This window comes from Tamandua tetradactyla, chromosome 12 (assembly GCF_023851605.1).
Source record: "Tamandua tetradactyla isolate mTamTet1 chromosome 12, mTamTet1.pri, whole genome shotgun sequence".
NCBI lineage: Eukaryota > Metazoa > Chordata > Mammalia > Pilosa > Myrmecophagidae > Tamandua > Tamandua tetradactyla.
Window position 1 is genome coordinate 99131933 of NC_135338.1, and position 19977 is coordinate 99151909.

Sequence of the window (19977 nt, forward strand, 5' to 3'; positions counted from 1 at the left end):
TAAAAAATTGACTGTGGTGATGAATGCACAAATATATGATGATACTGTGAATCACTGTACATTTTTGGTGATTATGGTGTATATGAATATATCTCTGTAAAATTGCATTTAAAAATTAGTACAATTAAATAATACTAAAACAAAAATAATACTCAAAATTAGTCCCCAATTATTTCACTACATTTTACGATTATCTGTGCTCTTGAGATTATTTTTGTTTATTGTGTCATTAAAGTAGAAATACCAAATAGTTTACTCTACTGTACATCTTTCTAATTCTGCATAATGTGATGTACTGGTATCTTGACATCAACCATGTTGAGTATTTATACCACAGAAATAAGCAAATTCTACAAATCAGAGGCACCTCCCTCCAGTGAGCTGTTAAACATTTACCAGCAGACCACTGTATGTACTACTTCTTTCTACACTCTCTTAGATGCTTAGCCAATAGTTTCTATCTTTTTAAAACTCAAAAAATAAATTTTTTTGCTCAGACATGCATCACACTCCTTTCTGGGGGTACTACTACCAGGACTTTAAAGAATTCCTATTAAGCTATTTGTAATTCCACTCATATTTTTACCACTCATCAAAGTATAATGGAGTCTAAAAAAGTGACATAATCAAAAAGGATAACTTCATAACTGTACTACTTTATCCTTACATTCTAAAATGATGAACAAGTGGATGAAATCGATAGATTATGACAGGGTTCTATATCTTATTTGTGGTTGGTGTACATAAAGGCAAAAACTTATCAAATGACGCACTTTATATGGATGCAGTTTATTGTAGTAAAGTATTCCACTATAAAGCTGGTAAGTAAAAAATAAATCAAAATGCACACAAATTAATCAGATACTTAATGATATGTAATTAGGTATAAATGAAAAAGTTATTCAAATGATACAATTTTTAGAGTAAAACCAAACTTCTAACTTCCCTCTTTTGATTTCATTGGCTCTTCGTATCTAGTCAATGTCAATTCTTTTCCACAGTTACTGTGTACTGATATAATCTTATTTCATAACTCTCCCTCACCCCATCCTATTGTTATCCATTCCCTCCCACCCTCTTCCAACAACCTCTGGGAGTTATGGGGATAATTTTACCACATAAACTTCCTACAAACCCTAAGTGCCATGGGCACACTGAACTCCAAACAACAAGTCATATCATATTAGGGAAATAAAATGATAAGTCTCCTCATTCTAGCTTCAATGTTTCTGTTTCCTCTGCCTATAATTTACTTGTAGTATTTATCACACTGCTCTGCAATAATTGACATTTTTCTTCGTTTTTCTCTTAGGCTCTGTCATGGTTAGGGACAGGTGTCAACTTGGCCAAGTTGTGGTACCTGTTTATCTGATTGGGCAAGCACTGGCCTGTCTGTTGCAATGAGGACACTTCATAGGATTAGGTCATGATCAGGTCAGCTGCATCCACAGCTGACTCCATTTGTAATCAGACAAAGGGGAGTGTCCTCTGCAATTAGTGATGCTAAATCTAATCATGGGAAGCCTTTTAAGGAGGACCCAGAGGAGACAGGTTCCATTCTTGCTTTGGCTGGTAAGCCTCTCCTGTGGAGTTCATCCAGGCCATCCATTGGAGTCATCGGCTTCGCAGCCTGCCCTGTGGATTTTGGACTCTGCGTTCCTACGGTCACGTGAGACACTTTTATAAATTTTATATTTTCAAGTGTTCCCTCTTGATTCTGTTTCTCTAGAGAACCCGAACTAATACATCTTGGTACCAGGAGTGGTTCTTAAGAAACAAAACCTTAAAAATGGGTTTTTATGAAGGGTTTTCTACTCTGACTGGGCTCAGAGACACTAAGGACTCTGATTCCCATAATCAGAATGACACTCCCAATCCATGGAGTGAGTTGGCAAAGGAGATAGTCAAAATATCATCATTCAATTCTCCTAATGCTTCGCTTGTACGAAGCCAGGCTCTGGAGGATAATGTTTTTGACACCTTTACAGAGTTTTGTAGAAATAAGAGTTAGTGGGAGAATTGGAGAGGCGGTCCCCTGAAACCAAGGCGGCTGGCGCCCACACCACGCGCAGCCCCCCGGACCAACTGAGAGAATTGGATCGGAAAGCCCCAGGCCGCGGAGAACGGTGACGGGTGAGGGAGGCCCCTTCCAAACCCGTGACTCCCGGGGAACGTGCACTCTCTCGGGCGGGCCGCTGCCGCTGGCGCCCTCCTGCCACGCTTGTCGCCCAGGGCCGACTAGGAAATTCGGACGGGCTCTTTCCCGGGCTGCGGCGACCAGCAACCCTCCCTGCATTCGGACCCCGGGCCGGCTCAAGCCGCTTCGGCTAGCGAACCCTCCGGACGGCGAGAGTTTTCCAAAGTTTAAGGTCCCACAGCACCTTTTACTGGTGGGACCCGCAGACAAACGTGTGCCACGAGCGCCACCTACTGGGAAGGATAAGAAAAACAGAACCCAGAGATTTCACAGAAAAATCTTCCAAACTTTTGGATCCAATACCCAGGGAAATCTGTCTAAATGCGCAGACGCCAACAAAAGATAACGGATCACGCTCAAATAATTGAAAATATGGCCCAGTCAAAGGAACAAACCAATAATTCAAATGAGATACAGGAGCTGAGACAATTAATGCTAAATATACGAACAGAAATGGAAAACCTCTTCAAAAATGACATCGATAAATTGAGGGAGGACATGAAGAAGACATGGGCTGAACATAAAGAAGAAATAGAAAAACTGAAAAAACAAATCACAGAACTTATGGAAGTGAAGAACAAAGTAGAAAAGATAGAAAAAACAATGGATACCTACAATGATAGATTCAAAGAGACAGAAGATAGAATTAGTGATTTGGAGGATGGAACATCTGAATTCCAAAAACAAACAGAAACTATCGGGAAAAGAATGGAAAAATTTGAACAGGGTATCAGGGAACTCAAGGACAATATGAAGCGCACAAATATACGTGTTGTGGGTGTCCCAGAAGGAGAAGAGAAGGGAAAAGGAGGAGAAAAACTAATGGAAGAAATTATCACTGAAAATTTCCCAACTCTTATGAAAGACCTAAAATGACAGATCCAAGAAGTGCAGCGCACCCCAAAGAGATTAGACCCAAATAGGCGTTCTCCAAGACACTTACTAGTTAGAATGTCAGAGGTCAAAGAGAAAGAGAGGATCTTGAAAGCAGCAAGAGAAAAACAATCCATCACATACAAGGGAAACCCAATAAGACTATGTGTAGATTTCTCAGCAGAAACCATGGAGGCTAGAGGACAGTGGGATGATATATTTAAATTACTAAAAGAGAAAAACTGCCAACCAAGACTCCTATATCCAGCAAAATTGTCCTTCAAAAATGAGGGAGAAATTAAAACATTCTCAGACAAAAAGTCACTGAGAGAATTTGTGATCAAGAGACCAGCTCTGCAAGAAATACTAAAGGGAGCACTAGAGTCAGAACCGAAAAGACAGAAGAGAGAGGTATGGAGAAGAGTGTAGAAAGAAGGAAAGTCAAATATGATATATATAATACAAAAGGCAAAATGGCAGAGGAAAATATTATCCAAACAGTAATAACACTAAATGTTAATGGACTCAATTCCCCAATCAAAAGACATAGATTGGCAGAATGGATTAAAAAACAGGATCCTTCTATATGCTGTCTACAGGAAACACATCTTAGACCCAAAGATAAACATAGGTTGAAAGTGAAAGGTTGGGAAAAGATATTTCATGCAAATAACAACCAGAAAATAGCAGGAGTGGCTATACTAATATCCAACAAGTTAGACTTCAAATGTAAAACAGTTAAAAGAGACAAAGAAGAACACTATATACTAATAAAAGGAACAATTCAACAAGAAGACATAACAATCATAAATATTTACGCACCGAACCAGAATGCCCCAAAATACGTGAGGAATACACTGCAAACACTGAAAAGGGAAATAGACACAAATACCATAATAGTTGGAGACTTCAATTCCCCACTCTCATCAATGGACAGAACATCTAGACAGAGGATCAATAAAGAATCAGAGAATCTGAATATTACTATAAAGGAGCTAGACTTAACAGACATTTATAGGACATTAAATCCCACAACAGCAGGATACACCTTTTTCTCAAGTGCTCATGGATCATTCTCAAAGATAGACCATATGCTGGGTCACAAAGCAAGTCTTAACAAATTTAAAAAGATTGAAATCATACACAACACTTTCTCGGATCATAAAGGAATGAAGTTGGAAATCAATAATAGGCAGAATGCCAGAAAATTCACAAATACCTGGAGGCTCAACAACACACTCTTAAACAACGACTGGGTCAAAGAAGAAATTGCAAGAGAAATTAGTAAATACCTCGAGGCAAATGAAAATGAAAACACAACATATCAAAACTTATGGGATGCAGCAAAGGCAGTGCTAAGAGGGAAATTTATTGCCCTAAATGCCTATATCAGAAAAGAAGAAAAGGCAAAAATGCAGGAATTAACTGTTCACTTGGAAGAACTGGAGAAAGAACAGCAAACTAATCCCAAAGCAAGCAAAAGGAAAGAAATAACAAATATCAGAGCAGAAATAAATGAAATTGAAAATATGAAAACAGTAGAGAAAATCAGTAAGACCAGAAGTTGGTTCTATGAGAAAATCAATAAGATTGATGGGCCCTTAGCAAGATTGACAAAAAGAAGAAGAGAGAGGATGCAAATAAATAAGATCAGAAATGGAAGAGGAGACATAACTACTGACCTCACAGAAATAAAGGAGGTAATAACAGGATACTATGAACAACTTTACGCTAATAAATACAACAATTTAGAGGAAATGGACGGGTTCCTGGAAAGACATGAACAACCAACTTTGACTCAAGAAGACATAGATGACCTCAACAAACCAATCACAAGTAAAGAAATTGAATTAGTCATTCAAAAGCTTCCTAAAAAGAAAAGACCAGGACCAGATGGCTTCACATGTGAATTCTACCAAACGTTCCAGAAAGAATTAGTACCAATTCTCCTCAAACTCTTCAAAAAAATCAAAGTGGAGGGAAAACTGCCTAATTCATTCTATGAAGCCAACATCACCCTCATACCAAAACCAGGCAAAGATATTACAAAAAAAGAAAACTACAGACCAATCTCTCTAATGAATATAGATGCAAAAATCCTCAATAAAATTCTAGCAAATCGTATCCAACAACACATTAAAAGAATTATACATCATGACCAAGTAGGATTCATCCCAGGTATGCAAGGATGGTTCAACATAAGAAAATCAATTAATGTAATACACCATATCAACAAATCAAAGCAGAAAAATCACATGATCATCTCAATTGATGCAGAGAAGGCATTTGACAAGATTCAACATCCTTTCCTGTTGAAAACACTTCAAAAGATAGGAATACAAGGGAATTTCCTTAAAATGATAGAGGGAATATATGAAAAACCCACAGCTAATATCATCCTCAATGGGGAAAAATTGAAAACTTTCCCCCTAAGATCAGGAACAAGACAAGGATGTCCACTATCACCACTACTATTCAACATTGTGTTGGAGGTTCTAGTCAGAGCAATTAGACAAGAAAAAGAAATACAAGGCATCAAAATTGGAAAGGAAGAAGTAAAACTATCACTGTTTGCAGACGATATGATACTATACGTCGAAAACCCGGAAAAATCCACAACAAAACTACTAGAGCTAATAAATGAGTACAGCAAAGTGGCAGGTTACAAGATCAACATTCAAAAATCTGTAGCATTTCTATACACTAGTAATGAACAAGCTGAGGGGGAAATCAAGAAGCGAATCCCATTTACAATTGCACCTAAAAGAATAAAATACCTAGGAATAAATTTAACTAAAGAGACAAAAAACCTATATAAAGAAAACTACAAAAAACTGCTAAAAGAAATCACAGAAGACCTAAATAGATGGAAGGGCATACCGTGTTCATGGATTGGAAGACTAAATATAGTTAAGATGTCAATCCTACCTAAATTGATTTACAGATTCAATGCAATACCAATCAAAATCCCAACAACTTATTTTTCAGAAATAGAAAAACCAATAAGCAAATTTATCTGGAAGGGCAGGGTGCCCCGAATTGCTAAAAACATCTTGAGGAAAAAAAACGAAGCTGGAGGTCTTGCGCTGCCTGACTTTAAGGCATATTATGAAGCCACAGTGGTCAAAACAGCATGGTATTGGCACAAAGATAGATATATCGACCAATGGAATCAAATAGAGTGCTCAGATATAGACCCTCTCATCTATGGACATTTGATCTTTGATAAGGCAGTCAAGCCAACTCACCTGGGACAGAGCAGTCTCTTCAATAAATGGTGCCTAGAGAACTGGATATCCATATGCAAAAGAATGAAAGAAGACCCACCTCTCACACCCTATACAAAAGTTAACTCAAAATGGATCAAAGATCTAAACATTAGGTCTAAGACCATAAAACAGTTAGAGTAAAATGTTGGGAGATATCTTATGGATCTTACAACTGGAGGCGGTTTTATGGACCTTAAACCTAAAGCAAGAACACTGAAGAAGGAAATAAATAAATGGGAGCTCCTCAAAATTAAACACTTTTGTGCATCAAAGAACTTCATCAAGAAAGTAGAAAGACAGCCTACACAATGGGAGACAATATTTGGAAATGACATATCAGATAAAGGTCTAGTATCCAGAATTTATAAAGAGACTGTTCATCTCAACAACAAAAAGAAAGCCAACCCAATTACAAAATGGGAAAAAGACTTGAACAGACACCTATCAGAAGAGGAAATACAAATGGCCAAAAGGCACATGAAGAGATGCTCAATGTCCCTGGCCATTAGAGAAATGCAAATCAAAACCACAATGAGATATCATCTCAAACCCACCAGAATGGCCATTATCAACAAAACAGAAAATGACAAGTGCTGGAGAGGATGCGGAGAAAGAGGCACACTTATCCACTGTTGGTGGGAATGTCAAATGGTGCAACCACTGTGGAAGGCAGTTTGGCGGTTCCTCAAAAAGCTGAATATAGAATTGCCATACGACCCAGCAATACCATTGCTGGGAATATACTCAAAGGATTTAAGGGCAAAGACACAAACGGACATTTGCACACCAATGTTTATAGCAGCGTTATTTACAATTGCAAAGAGATGGAAACAGCCAAAATCTCCATCAACAGAAGAGTGGCTAAACAAACTGTGGTATATACATACGATGGAATACTATGCAGCTTTAAGACAGGATAAACTTATGAAGCATGTAATAACATGGATGGACCTAGAGAACATTATGCTGAGTGAGTCTAGCCAAAAACTAAAGGACAAATACTGTATGGTCCCACTGATGTGAACAGACATTCAAGAATAAATTTGGAATATATCCTTGATATCAGAGTCCAGCAGGAGGTAGAAACAGGGTAAGATAATGGCCAATTGGAGTTGAAGGGATACAGACGGTGTAACAGGACTAGATACAAAAACTCAAAAATGGACAGCACAATAATACCTAATTGTAAAGTAATCAGGTTAAAACACTGAATGAAGCTGCATCTGAGCTATAGGTTTTTGTTTTGTTTTGTTTTGATTTTACTATTATTACTTTTATTTTTTTCTCTATATTAACATTCTATATCTTTTTCGGTTATGTTGCTAGTTCTTCTAAACCAATGCAAATGTACTAAGAAACGATGATCATGCATCTATGTGATGATGTTAAGAATTACTGATTGCATATGTAGAATGGTATGATCTCTAAATGTTGGGTTAATTTCTTTTTTTCCATTAATTAAAAAAAAAAAAAAAGAGAACGGGTAATTGGAGCTGAAGGGATACAGACTGTACAACGGGACTGGATATAAAAACTCAGAAATGGACAGCACAATACTACCCAATTGTAATGCAATTATGTTAAAACACTGAATGAAGCTGCATGTGAGGTATAAGTTTTTTGTTTTTTTGTTTTTGTCCTTTTTGTTTTTTTTTCTTTCTATTATTGCTTTAATTCTTATTCTGTTGTCTTTTTATTTCTTTTTCTAAATCGATGCAAATGTACTAAGAAATGATGAATATGCAACTATGTGATGTTATTAAGAATTACTGATTGTACATGTAGATTGGAATGATTTCTAATTGTTTTGTTAATTCTTTTTTTAATTAATAAAAAAAAAAAATTTCAACCAATCCACAAAGATGATGCTATTAATAAGATCATTCAAGATCCAGATTTACAATAATGTACCTGGAAGAACTGAGTGTGGGGACAGGAATGGATGCAGGTGGCCTAAAATACAACCACTGATGAATGGAAGGGGGAACTATGGAATATATAAAAACCATATGTTTGTGTGACTACTGAGCGGCCACAAGAAGGAATGAGACTTCCGGAGAAGATGGCGGCTTAGTAAGACGCACGAGTCTTAGTTCCTCCTCCAGAAAAGCAACTAAAGAAACAGAAACAATACGAAACAGCTCCCGGAGTCACTACAGAGACCAAAAAGACAGCGTACCCCATTCTGGAACAGCTGAACGGGCAGGGAGAATCTGCTGCGGTGAGATACCCGAGGGGCGCGCGTTTTCCCGGCAGGGGCGGCTGGCGACTGGTCCCCTCCACGCACGTGGCTCCCCGGTCTGACTGGGAACATTGGATAGCGGGGCCCTCCCATCACGATTGGCGTTTCGGGCCAGCTGGGCAATTAGGACCGGCACTCTCCCAAGCCGCAGCGGCCAGGACCCCCCTCCACGCGCGGTTTCCCGGGCGACTGCCGTGCAGACAGACAAGCGCCACGAGCGCCACCTACTGGGCAGGAAAAGAAAAACAGAGCCCAGAGATTTCACAGAAAAACCTTTCAACCAGCTGGGTCCCACACCCAGGGAAATCTGATCAAATGCCCAGACACCAGCAGAAAATAATGGATGACGCTCGGAAAATTGAAGATATGGCCCAGTCAAAGGAACAAACCAATAGTTCAAATGAGATACAGGAGCTGAGACAACTAATGCTGAATATACGAACAGAAATGAAAAAAGTCTTCAAAAACCAAATCAATAAATTGAGGGAGGACATGAAGAAGACATGGGCTGAACAAAAAGAAGAAATAGAAAATCTGAAAAAACAAATCACAGAACTTATGGGAGTGAAGGACAAAGAAGAAAAAATGGAAAAAACAATGGATACCTACAATGGTAGATCTAAAGAGACAGAAGCTACAATTAGTGAACTGGAGGATGGAACATCTGAATTCCAAAAAGAAACAGAAACTATAGGGAAAAGAATGGAAAAACTTGAGCAGGGGATCAGGGAACTGAATGACAATATGAAGCGCACAAATATACGTGTTGTGGGTGTCCCAGAAGGAGAAGAGAAGGGAAAAGGAGGAGAAAAACTAATGGAAGAAATTATCACTGAAAATTTCCCAACTCTTATGAAAGACCTAAATTTGCAGATCCAAGAAGTGCAGCGCACCCCAAAGAGAATAGACCCAAATAGGCGTTCTCCAAGACACTTACTAGTTAGAATGTCAGAGGTCAAAGAGAAAGAGAGGATCTTGAAAGCAGCAAGAGAAAAACAATCTGTCACATACAAGGGAAACCCAATAAGACTATGTGTAGATTTCTCAGCAGAAACCATGGAAGCTAGAAGACAGTGGGATGATATATTTAAATTACTAAAAGAGAAAAACTGCCAACCAAGACTCCTATATCCAGCAAAATTGTCCTTCAAAAATGAAGGAGAAATTAAAACATTTATAGACAAAAAGTCACTGAGAGAATTTGTGACCAAGAGACCAGCTCTGCAAGAAATACTAAAGGGAGCACTAGATTCAGATATGAAAAGACAGAAGAGAGAGGTATGGAGTAAAGTGTAGAAAGAAGGAAAATCAGATATGATATATATAATACAAAAGCCAAAATGGTAGAGGAAAGTATTATCCAAACAGTAATAATACTAAAAGTTAATGGACTGAATTTCCCAATCAAAAGACATAGAATGGCAGAATGGATTACGACCCAGCAATACCACTGCTAGGTATCTACTCAAGGGACTTAAGGGCAAAGACACAGACGGACATTTGCACACCAGTGTTTATAGCAGCATTATCTACAATTGCAAAGAGATGGAAACAGCCAAAATGTTCATCAACAGACGAGTGGCTAAACAAACGGTGGCGTATACCTACGATGGAATACTATGCAGCTTTAAGAGAGACTAAACTTATGAAGCATGTAATAACATGGATGGACCTAGAGAACATTATGCTGAGTGAGTCTAGCCAAAAACTAAAGGACAAATACTGTATGGTCCCACTGATGTGAACCGACATTCGAGAATCAGCTTGGACTATATCATTGGTAACAGAGACCAGCAGGAGTTAGAAACAGGGTAAGATAATGGGTAATTGGAGCTGAAGGGATACAGACTGTGCAACAGGACTAGATACAAAAACTCAAAAATGGACAGCACAATAATACCTAAGTGTAATGTAACTATGTTGGAACACTGAATGAAGCTGCACCTGAAATATGGTTTTTTGTTTGTTTGTGTGTTTGTATCTTTTGTTTTTGTTTTTTTTCTTTTTCCTTTATATATATATATATATTATTAGTATTATTATTTTAATTCTCTTCTCTATATTAACATTCTATATCTTTTTCTGCTGTTTTGCTAGTTCTTTTCCTAAATCGATGCAAATGTACTAAGAAATGATGATCATACATCTATGTGATGATACTAAGAATTACTGAGTGCATTTGTAGAATGGAATGATTTCTAAATGTTGTGTTAATTTCTTTTCTTTTTTTTGATTAATAAAAAAAATTAAAAAAAAAAAAACAACTAAAAAAAAAAAAAAAAAAAAAAGAAGGAATGAATTTGTGAGGCATGCAGCTAGGTGTATGAACTTTAAGAACCGTTTGTTGAATGAAATATCAGAAACAAAAAGACAAATATTATCATGATCAATCAGGTTTGGGCCTATTGTAAAGGGTCCTACACTGTAAACTCTTAAGGCAGTCACATACATTCAGAAGTTGTAACTGTTATTTCTAAATACTGAGACACTGAGCTGTTTGTATATAACCTGGTAATTTCTAAGAACTTGGGGTATTTATGTGACACCTGAGATTGAGTGAGAGCTCTGAAGCTCTGAAAGTCAGCAATATCCCATGCAGGAACTGCTGAAAATGGGATCTGACTTCAAGCAGAGATATGAATGAAGCTGATCTAGATAGGACTAAGGTAAAGCAGAATACAGGGAAAGGATGATATTCCTTTTTTTTTTTTTTTGAAAATAATATCTTTTATTTAACTCAATATATCAAAATATAATTTCAAAATATAACCAATACAAAAAATAAATCTCAGGCAGGACATGAGATTTTGTTGGTTTGTCCAGAGTGATGCCTCGATGAATCCCAGAGTGATTAGATCAGTGACTGGAAAAGTATTTGCAAAGCCCCCTTCGGGGAATGGTGAGAACGGGGAGAAATTCAACTTCTCCAAGTTGAATTCACAAGCAGTGTGGACAACCAAAGCTATAGGCTGAGCACCCAGTCTTGGGGTTTGTTCATATGAAATTAACCCCATAAAGGATAGGTGAAGTCTACTTAAAATCTAGGCCTGAGAGTCACCCCCAAGAGAGCTTCTTTTGTTGCTCAGATGTGGCCTCTCTCTCTCCAGCCAACCCGACGCGCAGTCTCACCACCCTCACCCTCTCTGCGTGGGTCAGGATTCCCAGGGGTGTGGATCTTCCTGGCAACGTGGGACAGAAATTCCAGAATGAGCTGAGACTCAGCATCAAGGGATTGAGAGAACCTTCTCGACCAAAAGGGGAAAGAGTGAAATGAGACTAAGTGTCAATGGCTGACAGATTCCAAACAGAGTTGAGAGGTTATCCTGGAGGTTACTCTTATGCATTAAAAAGATATCACCTTGTTGTTCAAGATGTAATGGAAAGGCTGGAGGGAACTGCCTGAAAATGTAGAGCTGTGTTCCGGTAGCCATGTTTCTTGATGATTGAACAATGATATAGCTTTCACAATGTGACTCTCTGAATGTGAAAGCCTTGTGTCTGATGCTCCTTTTATCTACCATATCAACAGACAAGTAGAACATATGGAATAAAAATAAATAATAGGGGGAACAAATGTTAAAATAAATTCAGTTTGAAATGCTAGTGATCAATGAAAGTGAGGGCTAAGGGGTATGGTATGTATAATTTTTTTTTCTGTTATCGTTTTATTCCTTTTTCTGCATTAATGCAAATGTTCTAAGAAATGATGAATATGCAACTACGTGATGATATTAAGAATTACGATTATATATGTAGAATGGAATGATACGTTAAAAAAATAAAATAAAATAAATAAAAGAAAAAAGGAAAAAATAAATATAAGCAATACAAAAAATATTAATGAGGTATTTACTTTTTTCCTATGAATTCTTTTTTTAATTTATTAAACATAACCACATGCAAACACAAACATTCTTACCAAATGATCATTCCATTCTTGATATATAATCAATAACTCACAATATCACCACATAGTTGCATAATCATCATAATCATTTCTTAGAACATTCGCATCAATTCAGAAAAAGAAATAAAAAGAAAACAGAAAAAAACTCAGACATACCATACCCCTTACCCCTCTCTTTCATTGATTACTAGCATTTCAATCTACTAAATTTATTTTAACATTTGTTCCCGCTATTATTTATTTTTAATCCATATGTTTTACTCATCTGTCAATAAGGTAGATAGAAGGGGCATCAGACACAAGGTTTTCACAATCAGAGAGTCACATTGTGAAAGCTATATCATTATACAATCATCTTCAAGAAACATGGCTACTGGAACACAGCTCTACATTTTCAGGCAGTTCCCTCTAGCCTCACCATTACACCTTAACTAAAAACGTTGAAACTGCCCATATTCTAAAACTTCTATATGAGACCATAAGGGAGAGATGTTTATGAGGTGCAAAATTTATATTGTGGGTAGTACATTACCTAATTGAACTTGTATGAACAGTTTAGTTGAACAAAATAAGCACATGGAATCTTGAATTGGGTGTGAGATTTTGTTGCCTGTCCAGGTTAGTGTGATGACCTGATATATCCCAGAGTAATTTAGGCAGTGAACAAAGAAGTATTTGCAAAGGCCCCTTGGGGTACTGGGGAGAAAGGAGGAAATACTCAACTTCCTCATTTGGAGAATTTCTGATATTCTCACAAGAGTGGGGACAACCAAATCAATAGGCCAAGCCCTCGATCTTGGGGTTTGCCCCTAAGAAATTTATTCCAGCAAAGGATAGTCTACTTAAAATTGGCACAAGAGTAACCCCAGAGTACCTCTTTTGTTGCTCAGCTGTGACCTCTCTCGCTAAGCCAACTCAGCAAGTGAACTCGTTATCCTCCCCCTATGTGGGACATGATTCTCAGGGATGTAAATCTCCCTGACAACATGGGACAGAACTCCTGGGATGAGCCAGGACTCGCATCAAGGAACAGAGAAAGCCTTCTTGACCAAAAGGGGGAAGACAGAAAATGAGAAAAAATAAAGTTTCAGTGGCTGAGAGATTTCAAACAGAGACGAGACATTATCCTGGAGGTTGTTCTTATGTGTTATATAGATATCCATTTTTAGTTTTTGTGTAGTAGTGTGGTTGGAAGTACCTGAAACTGCTGTGCTGTGTTGCAGTAGCCTTGATTCTTGAAGATGATTGTATAAAGATATAACTTTTACAATGTGACTGTGGGATTGTGAAAACCTTGTGTCTGATGGTCCTTTTATCCAGGGTACGGACAGAGCAGTAAAAAAACATGAATAAAAAATAATTAAATAATGGGGGGGATAAGGGGTAAAATAAATTAGATAGATGGAAATAGGAGTGGTCAATGAGAGGTAGTGATAAGGGGTATGGTATGTATAAGTATTATTTTTTCTATGCATGAGTTTATTTTTCTTTTTCTGGAGTGATGCAAATGTTCTAAAAAATGATCGTGATAAATACACAATCACGTGATGAGATTGTGACTCATTGTTTGTACACCATGTATGGAATGTATGTGTATGAAGATTTGTCAATAAAAATAAAAAGATCCAATTTAAATACTAGTTACTCCTTGAAGTTGTTCCTAAAGCCCTGACTTGGATGATTACAGAGTATAACTTGCCTACAACTGCTAGAACCTGTCATATACTTTTTCATCTTAGTGAGGCAGTATAGTGTAATATTTAAATGTGCAGGCTTTGGCGTCAGACCTGAGATCAAACTAGGTTCTATGATTTACCCTAGATCTTAGGCAAATCACTAAATCTCTTCAACAGCAACACAGTTAATAGTATCTGCAAGGAACTGTTCAAAGAGCTTAACATGAATTTAATTTTTATAGCAACCTTAAGAGGGAGGGACAGAGAGGTTAAAACACTTTGCCAAAGTCACACAGCTGCTAAGTACAGAGCTACTTCAAACCTCCCAAGTCTAGCTTCAGGGTCCACACTCTTAACCTCTGTATTATACTGTACTATAGTAATAACATACTATACTATATTGCTTCTCAGTAAGTCTTATTTCTTCATTTGTCTAATGGCAACATCAACTACCTAAAAAGTATATAAAGTACATCACACATACCAAGAGCTCAAAAAGTCGTTTTGCTGTAGTGATTTTCTACACATGCATGCTCCTTCAAGACACAGCCTTTCTTATCCTTGCATTTGTCTTACAGTACCTAGCATAGAGTATAATACATAGCAGGCCCAAAATAAATACTTCCTCAGACAACTGCTGGACACCTAGAAATCCAAACATAAACAAAAAAGACAAAATTGTACAAGGCAGAGCTTGAACAGTATTATCATAAAGATGTAAGTGTTTAGTGCAATTGGAAAAGAATGATCTTCATTCCACCACCTGAAGAATTGGGAACGCTGTCTAAGATCTAGCTAGGGCCTATAGGGAAGTAAGCGGACTTTATATACCTCCTTCCCTAAGCAGTAATTATGAACAGTGCAAAATACAAGACCAAGAAACAATCTTTAATGGTGACATCAGGATAATCCTTAACTGCAACATAAAGGTCTGAAGACCGTGCACTGGCGGCGAGGGCAACCGAGCGTGGGGACGCGCAATCCGGTGGCCCCGGGGCCTGGCGGCAAGGCAGCAGCGACCTGGCATCAGTGCGCCAGCCGACACCCACAGAACCCGACGGCTGCGGCCTTGGTAAGACATCTTTACCTACAGCTGTACACACAGGGCATCCTGGAGTCCACCATGAAAGGACAGCTGCACCTACGTGGGAAACTAATTAGCAAAGCTCAACTTGGGGAAGATATCCAGTGAATTCCCATTCATGACAAAGATGTTATGTACGATGAATTAGTGCTAATGATACAACGAGTTTTCAGAGGAAATCTGAGAAATGATGAAGTTACAGTGAAGTATAAAGATGAAGATGGGGATCTTATCACAATTTTTGATAGTTCTGACTTTCTTTTGCAATTCAGTGTGGTAGGATATGAAACTGGCGTTGTTTGTTAACAGCCAACCAAGGTCCTCTGAATCAAGCCAGTTTGAAATAACGCCACTGAGAACTGACAGAACTCCAAAATAAAATTAATTGCTTATTGGATAGCTTGGAACCACCTGGGGGACCAAGGCCTCCCATCAATATTCCTCAAAATGATACTGTTGGGCCACGGTGGCTCAGCAGGCAAGAATGCTCGCCTGCCATGCCAGAGGACCCGGGTTCGATTCCTGGTGCCTGCCCATGTTTAAAAAAAAAGATACTGTTGATGGCAGGGAAGAAGGGCCTGTTTTTCTGATTCTTCTGGAAAGCAGTCTCCTCAAGCTATGGATGCAAGTATGTCAGCCTTTGATCCCTTATAAAAACAAGATGAAATCAATAAAAATGTCATGTCTGCTTTTGGCTTAAGAGGTGATCAGGTTTCAGGGCCACCCAGAGCTCCTACAGAAGACAGTTCAAAACCACCTGACAGTACTGCTTCCTCTTCCTCAGCAGCTCACCCTCCAGGAGCTCAGCCAAAGCAGCCACCGTACAGAGGGGCTCAGCCACAGCAGCCATCATATGGAGGGGCTCAGCCACAGCAGCCACCGTACAGAGGGGCTCAGACACAGCAGCCACCATACAGAGGGGCTCAGACACAGCAGCCATCGTACAGAGGGGCTCAGACACAGCAGTCAGACTGAAGGTCAGACGTACCAACGACAGACCGGCTGTGGTGCTCAGCAGCCACAGCAGCACGGTATCTGGTATTCAGGCTATGTCAGCAGACTGGACCCCAACCACCGCAGCAATTCCAGGGATATGGCCAGCAACAACTTCCCAGGCACCAGCTCCTGCCTTATCTAGGTCAGCCTCAGCAACTGCCTGCTCAACCACCACAGCAGTATGAGGCGAGCAATTATCCTCCGCCAACTTACACCACCCAAACTTCTCAGCCTACTAATTACACTGTGGCCCCTATTTCACAACCTGGAATGGCTCCAAGTGACTCCCAGGCCTATCAACCAAGACCAGTCTTACTTCACCTCCTATGAGTACCACGACCCCTCCTCCAAGTGGGCCTAACTCTTATGCACATAACCAGTCTCCCTTTGGTCAGGGCTATCCCCAGCCTGGACCACCATTATCAATGGCTACACTGATGAATGCAGCTACTAGCTATCTGCCTTCCAAAAGACTTCAATACTCTATTTTTTATTCTAATTTCTATTAAAGTTCAAAAATTTTAAAAACACAGCATTTTAAAAATATCAATATCACTGTTTCTGTTAAATGAAAGAGTAATTTGCTGCAACATGAAAAAAGACCAATATGAAATTTTTTTCCTTTCCTGCTTTAAATTTTAGCCGCTTCCTAGTTATTTTATTTTTGAACACTACTTTTAAATGTTGTGTAAAGTGAGTGACTGTCTAGCTTGCCTCGTCCAGAGGATATTAAAATGTTAAGGTTCGGCGGGCCGCGGTGGCTCAGCGGGCAAGAGTGCTTGCCTGCCGTGCCGGAGGACCCCGGTTCGATTCCCGGCCCCAGCCCATGTAAAAAACAAAACAAACAAACAAAATATAATAAAACAAGAAAATGTTTAAGATGTTTCCCTTTCTTCCTTCCTTCCATCCTTCCTTCCTTCTCTGTCTTTCCTTCCCTTCCTCCCTCTCTCTTTAAAAAAAAAAAAAAAAATGTTAAGGTTGATGTCTTATTTGGCTTTTTACTATTAACATAATGTACTAAAGTAGGTCCCTTTAAGAAGACAACTAGATATTATGTACTAAATGTAACACTGACAGACTAATAAAGATGACTGAAGCCCCCCTCCAAAAAAAAAAGAAATAGGCCTGAAGCCAGAAAAATTAGGCTCTACAGATGCAGTTGGGTACATAGGACAAAAAGGAGCGACCTCCTCTAATGACTAAATAATGATAGCACTAATGCTAAAACCATTTGGCATACGATCTAGGAGACCAAGATAGAGTAAGGCTTAAGGCCTAAATTTCAAGATCCCTAATGCCACCGATACTGGGCGGTACACAGCCGACCATTCGAAGGTCTGACCTTAATGCTAAACGCCGGGTATTTAACTTTCAACTCTGAACTCAGCGATGGGCCAGGGGGTGCGCCCCGCTGAGGCCGGCTTGCACTAGGAGGGTTGCGACAAGGTGAAAGCTGCAGAACCACCCCTGTGGCGCCTACTGTTGCCTTCCCGGGCGCCCCCAGAACCGAGTCTCTCCGGAACCCGCGGGGAAACGAGGCCCCGCTGTGCGCCGTCTGAACCAACAAGAACCCCAGCCGTCACCCACACTGCAGTCACTGCTCCCCGACCTCCTCGGGAGGAACGGGGCCGTGACGACCCCGCTTCGCGCCATGCCCGGAACAAGGCCGGCATCAGATGGGAACTAAGATCAGAGGGCGGACTAAGGCCGCAGGCGCCGAAAGGAGGAGTCATCTGGCCGTCAGAGCGGCTCCGGGCCTCACACCAAGGCCCCGGGGATGGGCCCAGACCCGCGATGGGGGCGCCGGAGGACCCATGAGAAACGGGATTCAAGGAAGGTGGGCGACCTTTACCTGCCGCTTGTTCATCCGCCGCACATCATCCAAAAAGTCGAGCGACAGCATGGCGGAGCCGGCGGAGGCAGAGAGTGCAGCGGAGCGGGCAGGCAGCGAACACTGGCTGGGCCCGGGGCGCCCGCACTTCCGCTTCCGGGGCCTGCGCGGATGGCACCCCGCCCCTTCCCGGCGGCCCGGCGACAAAGAACCGCGCGACGCTCCCCGTCGCGCTTCCCAGCCTGGCCTGGGTGGCGGGGCCCAGCGGAGACCTCGGAGCCCGCCCCTCCGGCAGTTCGGCCACCCCTCAGGGACGCGGGGCCCGCGGTCCCACGCCCGGCTTCTGGGCGACCTCCGGGAGGCGGGCCCTCGCTAGGCCCCGCCAATGGGCAGCCGGCCGTGCCGCCTGCGCGCGCCGAGGCGGCGCCTGAGTGGCTGGCGCGGTGCTGCGCGCGGGGCGGGGCGGTGCTGGGCGGGCCCGGGTGGCGCCCTCTCGAGCCGGGCTGCGGCTCCTTATCTCTGAGCGCGCTGGTTTCAAGCGTTGATTTTCGCGCGAGGGTGACGGTCTGTTGGATTTGCCACGGCACTTGGCTGAACCTCCGGGCGGCTACAGTCGCGCTGCAGAGAAAACGAGAGCAATGAGAAAGCAGCCGAGCGGGGCGGGCCGTGGAAGCGTCGCCCCGCCGCCCGGGCCCTGCGACCGGCCCCGGCACGCGGGACCTGTGGTGGGCGTGAGGCGGAGAGAGGAACCTTGCTTTTTTTCTGGAATCCAGCTTCTCCCGGCTTAGGGCGGGCAAGGGGGCCTGCTCGGGCCCCTGGAGTCAGATGACGCGGAAAGCCCGTTAGCCTAGAAAGGGGCGGGCGGAGTCCTCTTGGGGACATGACCCCAGTTGTGGGATGGCGGGTCCGTGGCGAGCCGGGACCGCCTCCGCGGGGCACGGGAGGCCAGGGGGTTTCTCCACGAACGCCTTGGCGGGTCGGGAGACGCGCGCCCGCCGCCCTCGGCCCCGCGCCGGTGCGCGCTGAGGAGCAGGCGCGAGCGCAGCGCTGTGGACGGTGCGTGGAAGCTGGCGGGAGTGAGGAAGACTGCGGGCTCGGGAAAGGATGAAGTCAGAGCCGTCGCGCGCAGCCGGCGGCCACCGCGAAGGCTGCAGCCATTTTGCAAAGTGGTCTGGCGGGCTCTCAGAGGTTAGACACCGACCTCCCATGGTCTCCAGCCTTTCTGCACCTAGGTGTGTACCCAAGAGAAACGAAGACGTGCGTCCACCCAGAAACGTGTACGCAGGAGTTCATAGCACCATTGTTCATAGTGGCCGAGAGGTGCCAGCAGCCCCGATGTCCAGCAGCTGATGAATGGTAATAGAATATGACATGTCCACACAATGGGCTATTAGTTGGGAAAAAAAAGAACTGATATATGCTACGACACGGATGATCCTTGAAAACAGGATGAATTGTATGGTTTGAGAATGATATTTCAATCAAGCTCATAAAACGAGTCCCCTGCGTCGTGCTCACTGTCAGAATTCCCAGTGCCGAGCACTCAGCTTGGCACAAATTAGGTCTCTAATGAGTATGTGTTGTGTTAAAACAAATGTATAAACCAACTGTTGCCATTGGGCACCCCATACTTACTGATAAAGGCAAGTCCTGATTTCCCTGAATTGGGACGGCCTGCGGGGGGGAGAAACCCATGTGAGCCCCAGGAGGGGAGGGCTCCCGTCCTGCGCAGCTCCGCAGCCCCCGTACTGTGCTGGACGCCCAGCAGGCTCTCCAGGGGCGGGTAATAAACATTTAATGTGAGTTTTCATCCGCGTTCCGACCCTAGATCCCCGACCTGCGCTTGCCCACGCTGAATTTGAATTGGAAGGTGCAGCAAGTCATTTAAACGGCAGCCCCTGT

The 19977-nt window shown here is 41.8% G+C and overlaps 1 protein-coding gene and 1 pseudogene across 2 annotated transcripts in view; one reads left to right on the forward strand and one right to left on the reverse strand.

Moving 5' to 3' along the window:
• SEC11A (SEC11 homolog A, signal peptidase complex subunit) overlaps window positions 1–18349 on the reverse strand; it is a 95100-nt gene extending 76751 nt beyond the window's left edge. The window contains exon 1 of one of the 2 annotated variants that reach the window (XM_077124295.1): window positions 18097–18349. In XM_077124295.1, the coding sequence (XP_076980410.1) occupies window positions 18097–18147 (51 nt within the window). In that variant the 5' untranslated portion in view covers window positions 18148–18349. The remainder of the gene's footprint in view (window positions 1–18096) is intronic. The other variant, XM_077124294.1, reaches the window with a different exon arrangement.
• On the forward strand, window positions 15288–18062 carry LOC143652714 (protein TFG-like; annotated as a pseudogene).
• Window positions 18350–19977: the final 1628 nt, after the last annotated feature.